The 11,539-nt window shown below is 42.2% G+C and overlaps 1 protein-coding gene across 1 annotated transcript in view; it reads right to left on the reverse strand.

The window, feature by feature from the left end:
* Positions 1-958: 958 nt before the first annotated feature.
* MRPS28 (mitochondrial ribosomal protein S28) overlaps positions 959-11,539 on the reverse strand; it is an 87,710-nt gene continuing 77,129 nt past the window's right edge. The window contains exon 3 of the mRNA XM_014965496.1: positions 959-1,248. Within this exon, the coding sequence (XP_014820982.1) occupies positions 1,095-1,248 (154 nt within the window). The 3' untranslated portion in view covers positions 959-1,094. The remainder of the gene's footprint in view (positions 1,249-11,539) is intronic.

Genomic DNA, 11,539 nt, shown 5'->3' on the forward strand with positions numbered 1-11,539 from the left:
ACCCACATGGTCATGAGAGGAGCTACACCATCCTTCAGTGGCTCCATCACTGCTCATGCTCCACCAGAAAGATGAGGTGTCTGTGAATTTAAGCAATATAAGCCTGAGCCACTCTGCGTTTTGCTCCATTGGTACATGCAGTGAGAAAGCCATTGTCACTGACAGTCCCTGCAGACAAACACAGCACACCACCGCAACAGATCTCATTCTATGAGAACATCTGGGAAAATACTTTAAGATTAGACAGGATTTGTTTTGTAATTCAGTGGTATAAAGGGCAAGTTTCCCTTGCCCTCAGCACACCTGCATGGCACCACGCAGACTGCAAATGGCTGCACAGAAGTCAGACTTGCATATATTGGAAATCAAAAGAAACGCTCTTTGACAGCAAATGCTCCAAAAAGATACTGGAAACACCATAGAATGATTCTTTGGTTGTGTGTTCAAATACCCATTATATAGATCTTAAATATACTTACAGAAACCTACAGATCTACACTTGCCCTACAACACTGAAATAGTTTCATTTACATGAATAACCAGAGAAAATTTACTAACGTGCATTGGAAATGACAGATCCAATTAAAGCAAAGAATAATCTCTAGTTCCTCAGGCAGACGGAGATAAAAGCATGATGTACTACAACAGATATTAAAACCAATATCTGCAGTAAACATTCTGCCCTGTAACTTGGAAATCAGCGACCCTTGACGTTGACACGTTACGTATGAAACACCGTACGGGAAGGAGCACCATGAGAGCAAGTTTGGGCTTCCTCCATGGAAGTACAGTGTCTTAGATCAACAACCCTTCGGGATGGAAGGATGAACTCTGGAATTTTCTATATAAGAATAGGCAAACATTCAACTAATATTACCTGCAGAAGCTCTGTTAACCTTTCACATTTAAATCTAGAGCTAGAAAGATGAGTGAATAAAAATGGAGCAAGAATCATGGAGGATGTGCTTACTGTCTTTTATTGATCTCATTATTTACATGACCAAGAGGACAGAAACTTTTCATTTATTTCCTGAGGAAACCCTTAATTTGTATAATTTGCTATAGAGCACAAAGTGCATTTCTTAACATGAAATTCACTCCTTTTGCTTTGTTTGCTTGCTTGCTGCAAGCCCTAAAAGCACTGCATCGGCTTCCAGCAATGTTGTATCAGTCGTTGCACCCAAGAATCTAGATGTGAGTTCAAGATCCAGCAGCCTCAGACGTACTCGGGTTCCTCGCTGGTATTTTCTGCAAAGAAAAGGGGAGAGGGGGGAAGAAGGTAAGTTTTGTTAAGCCATGGTCTTGCATCTCCTAAGGCTGCAGCCCCATAAAAAAACCAACGTGCTGCAACGAAGTCCAACGCTGCTGTACCTCATCCCCACTAGACCTGCTGGGGCACGCTCTGTCCCACCAAGAGCCACCCTCTGCCCAGAGAGTCCTTCCCGTGGAAGAGCAGACACCACCAGGTCCTGCTGAGGGAACACAGGCTCAACAGAAAAGCAGTTATTATAAAGGAAACTATTTGTGTCTTAGATCGAAATATTTTACTGTATCACCTGCTACCATGCGCACAAGTGTCTGCAGGAGAACACATCATTAAAAGGGAAGACAAGTCGTCGTTAGATCACTGGTGACATTGCTATTATCAAAAAGTGTAATGCCAGCTAGCTATGGTTTGTATTTCCAACTCTGGGCCACGGGCAAGGGAACTTCTTACCCCCTCCTCCAAAGAGTGCGTATCATCTGCAAGTTTTTTACCACATATAATTAAAAAGAAACCCCACAACTATTGTAACGAAACGTTCTGCCTACAGGGTTGAGTTTCATTGTTTGGAGCTCTTTTTTTTTTCCTTTCTTATTCCTTTTAAGTCAGAAGATGCCAGCATTCAATTCTGCCTACGGGGTTGAGTTTCATTGTTTGACGCTCTTTTTTTTTTCTTTCTTATTCCTTTTAAGTCAGAAGATGCCAGCATTCAACATGTTTTAAAAAAAAAACACCCTGTGTCAAGATGGCCATGCCAAATTAGCAAAGATTTTTGAAATACTACATCTATTTATAATGCACCTGGAGAGCTTATTGCTGGAGTCCAGCAATAAAACTGAGAATGGTTCTTCTTTTGAAAGTTCAAGCCATACCCATTTTCTCTCTAATCAAAGCATAAAGGGCTGAAGATGCCTCAAGCTTGACCACCTTGAGCAAAAGCAAAAGGAAGTTTGAAACATTCTCCAGTGCCAGCCTGGAGAAGATGTAGCAGGGAACTCTGGTTGAGGGCACTTCCACTTTCTCATTTCCACCTACAGCCCGGGCAGACAACCCTCACTGCCTGACCCCTGTTTGTCAGCGTGGAGAGGAACTGGGAACTGGGATTCAGCACATCAAACCAAGATCCTTTTGGAAAACTAAACATTGTAAGAAAAGATGCTGGGCTTGCATTTTTTCCCCCCATTTTTTCTCAGTTCTGTCTTCCGTTGATTTCCTGTGGCTCATGGTTAACCCTGGGTAGTCTCCTCCGTTACGTTACAAACTGCAAAGGGAGATCATTTGATGCCTCCATGAACCAGTAGCTACACTGGGCACTTTGGGGAGCAAGGTTTCTGCCAGCACTGATCCCAGTGAATCCTGGGGTGATCTACGTGAACCAGCACAGTGAAAATACTGCACGCTTTCTTGAAAACATGAAACCAAAGTCCCTCATCCGCCCAAAAGGTGAGTAACCACTGTTGCAGTGAACAGCTAGAAAAGGTCAATTCTGTCTCTTTCTAAAATAAATGCATTTCAAAACACAACAGTTTCACAACTGATGACAGTAGTGCATGAAAGCTAATGTGCACCATTTCGGAGAGGCAAGGCAAGGGCAAAACAAAATTAAAAAACAATGCATAAGATCTTAAAAATGGATGGTATTTTCTGATATTTGTTACGCTTATTTAGAAGAGCAAGTTCTCCAAAGAAGTCAGGATGTTTTTAGCTAAGAAGAGGAATGAAGAGGAAAGCTCCCCACTCCTTCCAGCAGCCAGCAGCTGAAGAACCTTAAATGAAGATGTCAGCTGACTAGTGATTTTAGACATTGGGGTATACGAGAGAAATCTTGAGAAAATTCTCTACCATGAACCCACCCTTTACCTTACCGATAGCCGCAGATTGTTGGGTTAGTGTTCAACCATAAAGTTATCCTGACCCCTAATACTACCTTTGGCATAAATTATCAGACTTTTCTGCCTTTATCAATGCAAGTGAGGAGTAGATGGGCATGAGAAAAGATAAATTAAAAAAAAAAATAAATAAGAGAGAGGAATTAATTTTTTGAGAGGCAGAGAGAGATATCTGAAAGGGAGAAACAGTGTATGGAAACAGAAAAGCGGGAGCTGACACCCTACAATGGGAAAAAACATGGCTTGGGAATATACGAAGGAGAGGATAAATGGAAAAGCAGGTGACATGAAAACACTGAACACACTGTAGGCAAATAGCGTAGAAATGAAGGCAATGGTACAGAGTAGAGACACAGAAGAGTAAAAAGTCTCTGAAAAGTAAAGACTGCATAAAACCGTTACAGCCTGGGTGACACTGAACTCAGATCTGTAAGCGACAACGTTCATTGCTGCTTGTAAAAAGATGAAGGACACATTTTTAACCTAATAAAACTGAATACTAAAACTAGTGGTTCTGTGACAAATCTTAAAGATCAGCAATCCCTCTGCCTTTTCCTTCTCTGCCTTCTCCTAGAGGAAACCCAGCTCACCCCTAACAGAAAACAGGACATTATTGTGAAAACTGGCTTCAGGGTCCAGCACTTTCCTACAGAAGATGGAACTGAAGGAGTTTCTATTGAATTAGAGGTCTCCTGCCGGTTCCACAGCGTGGAGTAGCAGAGATATTGAGTTCCATCCTTGTAACCAAAATACAAAATATTACTTTCATGATGCAACAGTTTGTTTTGGGCTGGTTGCTAGACCACAGTGGTAAGTGTTTTGCAAGTGAATAGATAAAACTATTTCTTCCTAATAAAATCTGTAAAAGTGCCTTTTAGAACCAGGAAAGTCAATGAGGAAAATCTGTGAAAGAACTGTACTTCTCATGATTAATAAATCTAATTTAATGATAAATGAGTAATCTTAAGCATGACTCCCCCAATTTTAGCATTACAAAGACTTCACTCATTGTACAGTTTGCAGAGAACTTTGCTCAAATTTCCAGACACAATTTAGCATATATTTGTAATGCAAAATCCAAGCAATTGTATTTTCGTAAAAAGCACCACAATCTTCAATGCCACTTCAGTAACTCAAGCAGATTCCAGATGCTTTAATCACACTTAATTATTAAAGAAGGTTTTCCAGTCACAGCACATCTGCTTCCAAAGAGATCTTGAAGAACATCACTTCAAGGAGCTGATATAACTGCCAATTTGTGTGAATATAAACACTAGAGCTAAAACTCTTTAGAATAAACGAGAAGTGGAAGATGTAGAAAAAGCAGAAACCTGAACATAATGTGCAGTGATGGTCTATCCACCACATTGAGAGCCAGAGGAAGTGATAGGTTGCTCTATGCATAGTAAGCATACTCTATCCACAAAGGTATTTATTCTTAAAACAGATAAACTATCCCAGGGTTAAAGCAGAAGCTTGAAGCAGGATCCAGAAACAAAGCAGGCATTTTATTATTTTCAGGAGCAGTGTCCTAGGAGACACAGGACACCAGCGTAAAAGGAAAGAAACTGTCTACTCCATTTTGCAAAAGGACTTGCTTTATTTTTAAGTAACAATGCTGGTATTCAAGATCATCCTATCTCATGACCATCGGCAGGAACCATTAACCTTTGCCCAACCCCCAAGCACTGTGTCTGTCAAGGGTGCATGTGTTGCCCTACTACTGCTTCCTATTGCCAGGTAAGAGTATTAAGTTCACTTTGAAGTAGACAAAGGTAGCTCGGTTGCATACGTAAGTGAAGGTATAGAAATATTCCACAGAACTTTAGAAAAATTATTTTGTGAGTAGAGCCAAAGTTTTCCCTAATTCTCTCAAAATTATTTACAAGAGCTACCAATTCTAAGCCTTGAGGAACATCAGTTTTGCATGGAAGGACCCCACCGAACACCCAGCTTCAGAGAAGAAGCTGGTGGGAATCCACCAGCTGCTGTTGCTGAGCTGTGAGCCCATCTCAGGCTAGTGTTGGGAGAGCACCCACTGATGCACCCACTAGAAACCCTCTTTCGAACTTCAGCCAAGGATCAATGAGCTCCAAAAAGCTTCCTCTAGTTTGAATGAGTGCTTGGCAGGCTTCTCTCCATCTCTCCTGGAGCTGGCAAAGCCCTGGGTATAGGCACACCTTTCCTCAAACGTCCACTTCAGAAGATGACTTTAAGTTGGAGGCAACCTGAAGAATTGTTTCAGTGCTCTTCGCAATTTTTGGACTGTCGTGGAAAATAATTTGAAAAGAAGCAAGATGAAAATTTTTTTGAACCTTAATTTGAACCCGAAGTCTGTACAACCGTGCATTGAACCTTAAGTTCAGTTATTTGAACCCGAAGTCTGTACAACCGTGCATCACTGGTGGGACACAGCACGTAAGAGCACAGAGAAAGCACAGTCCAGCCTTGCTAACGCTGCTTAAACCAACTAGAACAGCAAATACAAAAATTTAAAGGATGTGTCCTCTTATTACATAAAAAGCAGGGCCTTTTACATTTGCATGCAAATACCAAACTACTGTCTCTTAACTGACATAAAGTAGGTCTTTGCTGAACACACACAAGCAGCACAGGACGCACTCCCAAACTCCAGCAACGTGGAAGGTTCCTCTGACTGACCATACCCTGTTCATTGCCATTTGGTCCCTACCCTAATCCTTTCACTTTTGCACTGAAGCTTTAAATCTCTCAAAGTCTTACTGATAAATTAAAGGAAACAGCCAAAAAGCTCCAAACTCTTCACTCAAGACTTTAAACTTGTAATTTTAAAGAAGTAAGTAATTTTAATATGCCCCCTTAAAACACACTTATAAACAGGCCCTCCCTACCCCCACAAAATATTTTTACATAATAAAATTGGAGGGAGGGGGTTATGGAATGATGTATTTCAACTCTTGCTAACTTTCAAGAAATCTGAGGAGGAAATGTTCTTTTTTAATTTAAAAGTCATTTCAGGCTACAGCTAAAGGTTTACAAAGGACATGAACTCGGAAAGCAGTGAGCATGTGAAAACAAGGAGGCTAGAACTAAAAATGCTTTTTTTGATCCTAATTATACCATTTGCTACCAAGAAAATGGGGCAGTAGTTTTTCAGGCGTGCAATTTCACACGTAGAGGAAGCATCCTCATTACTACACAGCATCAAGAATTTGATTCAAACTCTAAATTATAGATGTAAACATTAAAACGTTTTGTTAAACTACCCACTATTTAAAACTGCATGTGATCACAAATTAGCAAGCAGTCCTTTTCCTCTTAAAACCACTCCACTGATTATTTTAAAATCTAAAGCAACAACCCGTCTATTCTTGGAAACAGTGCTACAAAAATAACAACGCCGTCACAGAAATGGTTGAGTCTTACCAGGTCTTGACTAGTATTTCCCACTCATTTTAAAAATGCATTCACAGATTTTGTTTATTCCATACTACAACAATACAGGAGAGCTATTTTGAGCCAAATGGAGTACTTTAGCTTCCATTCTCTCTATTTCTTTACTGGTTTTTAGTCTCCATTGCTTCCCATGGTACTCTCAGAGAATGCCATGAAAAGTCTTGATCTCTTTCATTTTTGTACCGTAAGAATTTCAAAGTGCTTTTTTCAGATCTGTTATTCACATGGTTTTGTTTCAGTGCCTTAACAGTTAAAGATTCTTAATTGTTTCATTTCCTTCTTTTATGTGGAAGACATCATATTATCAACCCCAGAAACAAATACAACAAAAAAGGTAATGCAGTAAATTCGACCATCACTTTTCCTCCAGATTTTTTGTTCACCAATTCGTTTTTGTTCTTTTTTTTTTTTTTTTTTTTTTTTTTTTTTCAAATTGTTTTTTTTTTTTTTTTTTTTTTTTTTTTTTTTTTTTTGTTCAAATCCACTCAAAATTACCCTGTACCTCCTCACTAGTGGTACTGAAGCCCCAATGCACCCCCAGAGATGAAGCCCACCTCTCCCTGAGCACAGCCACCAGCAAAGCAGTGCAGCTGCGGAGGGACAAAGCTGTGTCCACAACAGTTAATCTTTTTTTTTTTTTTTTTCTCAAAAATGTTTTGAAACATTCACAGATGCTTCCCAAGCCTACATTGGTCTCCATTTTTTCAGGAACGGGAGGCCATAAGAGCAGCTCAAGGAGCTGCCCTGGCACAGATGGATGTGAGTTTTGTATAGAAGACCCTCAGATGCAGTAGAGCCAAGGAGCTCAGCAAGAGCACACCACGTCCCAGCCACCCCCCCCTCACTGCCAGTACGCATAAAATTCTTGTTCAGAAGAAATACAGATGAGACTGAGATCAGCAGATTGCTCTCGAGCTGGAGGTGATCTACATTTTGCTCAAGTGGCTTTTTCCAGGGAGGGACACGTCGCACGTCTAGTAACGTGGGGACGGTGATCGCGCTTCCAGCAGCTCGATACAGCATTCCTAACACATACACCCGCTCTCTGTGTGAGCTCCTAGGCAATGCTGGGGCAAAAAAACCCCAAATCCCAGCTTTGTGTGTCTGGGCCAGGCTGCAGAACGTGGCAGTAGAAAGGTAGTGTGAATTCTGCAGGGAGCAGAACATGGGGTGGTACAAGAGATGCTCGGAGAGTGTGTACTATCCTGCTGCCCACCTTTCTTTAAAGGCTGTTAAAGAGAGGACAAAGAACATGCATAAAATGAATAAACATGTAAAGATCTCAATCTGTTAAGTTATTAAAAAGACTTAAGCTGTCTGTACCTTTGCAGAAAGAAAGCACTGGTATTAAAAGGTGCGTAAAGCTATCTGTGAAAAGCATGTCATGGCAGGAAAGTGAAGTCCAACAAATGCAAATGAGAATCATGATTTTGCCAATAACATTGATGAACCACCAGAAAAAAACTCCAAGCACTGAGACTTTTCAGCCACTGATGGCTTCAGCCGAAGAGATGTCAAAACAGATGTGTTAGTTCAGCTCAGGACAATGTGCTGCCATGGCAAGCCCCCTGACTTGGTGAAGTCCCGAGAGATGACCTGAAGGTTCCTTTTGGCTCAAATTTTGTTCATCCATTATTTTTTACCGCAGCACCCAGTCATTAAAATGAAGAATGGATGCTCAAAATAGGATTTTCAAAGCATCTCTGTTCTCTGCAATCAAACACTTCACAAAAAATGCTCCAAGGCTGCTGGTTATATTCCATCAAAAAATGCGATCTCGTTACTCACCAACCCATTGCCACTTCAGCTGCATTTGCTTCCTATTTGATTTGTTTTCCTCTTTCCATGAGCTAAGCAAGCAAACATGCTCTCATTTCTTCTGAACATTTACCGTTTGTGACACCTGCTTAATCATTTTTCAGAATATTTTTGCTCCTTGTGTCAAAGCCATCTTTTCGCGAGGAAAAAAGGCTGTACTCTGTAAGATAGGAGCAGAGATCTCCATACTCTGCTAGATAAAAGCAGATGAAAGCCTCTTATGCTCTCGGAAGCATTTAGCAGAATGCTGTAAGCCTGTGTGAAACCATCAGCTTAAAGAACAGCCCATTGTCACCCTGTGTTGTCAAACAACAGTGTGTAAGCAGAGCCTATGGCAAGCATCCTCAAAACTCACAGGTGCTTTATGCACCCCAGGAAGTCCAAAGCTAAACCCCACTTTGCTCTGACCACTGCTAAAGCAGAAATCTGAAATTAATACCAGGAAGAGTTTGGGGATATTAGCCAGATCCTGATGTGCAAAATACCCTGAAGAAGTTGAATGCAGCCCTGACCAAGAGGAGCTTACAGCAGCAAGCACACACACCACCATCACTGCGTGGGAGGAGAACTACCAAACAGACCAGAAAGAACAGCACAGTTTTGGGGTCTCCCCATCATTAGGGGGTAAAATATTAACTCCATTTTTGCTTACGGAGCTGCCCAGTGCCATAAGTCAAGCCCTGGCATCATCACTCTGCAGGACCCAAGTCCAGGGGGTTGGTCACCCTTCCCTGGGTGTCGCTGCGGGCTATGGAGAGGACTGGCAGCCGACCACAGTGTCACACACACAGGCGAATGAAACGTGGAAGTTTCCATAGCTATAGCTAAAAGCAGGTAAATGCAAAGCCTGACAAGAATTGTTTTGTGATTGTCATGGAAAAGTGCCAAGCAAACCACTGTGAGGACACTGTGAAGCTCTTGTATTACAGTGGCATCATTAATCAATGGCATTTGTTTCTACGACAGCAAAAATATACAGTGAAAGGTGACAAATATTTAAATCCAATTCTGTTCCATTCAGTACGGACATTCAGATGCTCAGCAGAACTTCCTAGTTGTGAAAAACTTTCCAGAAGTAACATACTTGTGTTCAATTTGGACAAAACCCAAAGTACCCAATTTTTACTAGAACAGACAAAAAAATTCTTGCTGTAATTTTTGCTGCAGTCTCCACAAGATTGAATTTGCATTCACTACAACTTTTGGGACAGGATCTTCACTTTTTAGAGAAGGAATTCACAGAATAATCTACATTTTAAAATGTACTTCGTATTACATCAAAGATGAATGGTATAACCTTTTCTTTGTAGCATGGCGAGGTCAGCTTTGACAAATGAAACTGGCAATAGGTGGCTCCTGTCACCTAAGAACCTGTATCAGATATAGTTATGTCATCATACACTGATTTATGCCAGTTGCTTTCTCAGTCCATAACGTAAAACATATCCTTTAACTTGAGAGGAAAGATCACCCTAAAGGAATGAAAAAAAAAGAAATCTGAGTCTTTAGTACAAATTGTTTGTTGTCTTTTTCCTGCTGTTTAAATTATGCAATAAAATATTTTCATTAAAATATTGCTTTGTAACTTAGAAAATACTAAAAAAATCAAGATTACTACATACTTAAATATATAAAAAATTTAGCCAATTATACTACAAAATGTTACAAAACCCCACAGCCCTTCATGTTCATGGCCACCAGAAGCCAGAGAAGCTGCTTAAAAGGTGAAAGAAAGAAGTACCCAAGCGAAAAGAAGCAGAGAAACTCATGCAAAGCATGCTCCAGCAGATGCTCTTCTGTCTGTCTGCAGGTGATGTTCATCTCAGCTCCAGTCTCTTCCCTTTCCCATGCTGGGACCTTCTCTGAGTCAGATCCTTGTCACGTACATAGTCCCAAATCCTAAGCCTCCAAATTTCAGTTTCTACAACACTGTTCTCGCGTTCCTTTCCACACACGTGCTCTCAAATGTTACTCCTCCTACACTCACTCCGTTTCCCTGACCCCACTCCTCCTCTGACCTCTCACTGTCCCCCTGGGGTCTCTCACCAGGTCTTTCTAGGTTTCTTTTCCTACCACAGGAAAAGCTATCAGACATTTTTTCTTGTCCTCTCTTATTGCCTCCTCTCTGATCCTCGTGCCCAGCCAACCCCATTCTCCTCTCAGTTTCTTACCCCAGGGCAGGTTTCTCTTTCACTGGTACCAAGTTCAGGCAGTGTTTTTCCTTGCAGTGCTTCTCAGTTTTCTCACCCCGCCGACCCCAGCCCCCTTGCACCAGCCATCCTGGCAGCTCTCTCAGAAGGGATTAAAAGTAGTAGGTTTTGATAATCCAGAGATGGTTTATTACCAAAATCCAAGTCGGACTTTTCCTCCCCCTGGCTGCCAGGGTAATGACACCAGCTGTGTGAGCAATGACAACACACTGAAAACCCGCCTGGCCTCGGTGCTCAAGCCTCAAGCTTTGTACAGCTTGGAGAAGCTGCCACGCAGGACAAACTTCAGCAAGCCAGGATAATTCACATGCTCTCGGCAGGTTTTTGCAGACACATCTTCTAATCCTGCTCTGAGGCTCCCTCCCATCAGCGCTGATGGCACGTACCGGCCGTGTCCTTTCTTTGTCTTTACACCCCACCATAGCTATCAACTGGATGTGTTCTGCTCTGGGGACAACCCCGTGCAGCAGACGGGTGGGGAGACCAGAAGACTTACTCCATTGAGAGTGAGTGCTGGAAACCACATGAACGTAAGGGCTGGCACATACAGGCACACGAAGTGGCTGGACAGCTGCCTGGCAGAAAAGGACCTGGGGGTGTTGGTCGACTGTTGGCTGAACAGGAGCCAGCAGTGTGCCCAGGTGGCCAAGAAGGCCACCAGCATCCTGGCCTGTATCAGGACCAGCGTGGGGAGAAGGGCCCGAGAGGTGATTGTCACCCTGTACTGGGCACTGGTGAGGCCTCACCTTGAGTACTGTGTCCGGTTTTGGGCCCCCTACCATAAAAAAGACATTGAGGGGCTGGAGCGGGTCCAGAGAAGGGCGACAAAGATGGTGAGGGGTCTGGAGAATAAGTCTCATGAGGAGAGGCTGAGGGAGCTGGGGGGGTTCAGCCTGGAGAAGAGGAGGCTGAGGGGAGACCTT

Source organism: Calidris pugnax, unplaced genomic scaffold, assembly GCF_001431845.1.
Source record: "Calidris pugnax isolate Ruff unplaced genomic scaffold, ASM143184v1 scaffold41, whole genome shotgun sequence".
Classification (NCBI taxonomy): Eukaryota; Metazoa; Chordata; class Aves; order Charadriiformes; family Scolopacidae; genus Calidris; species Calidris pugnax.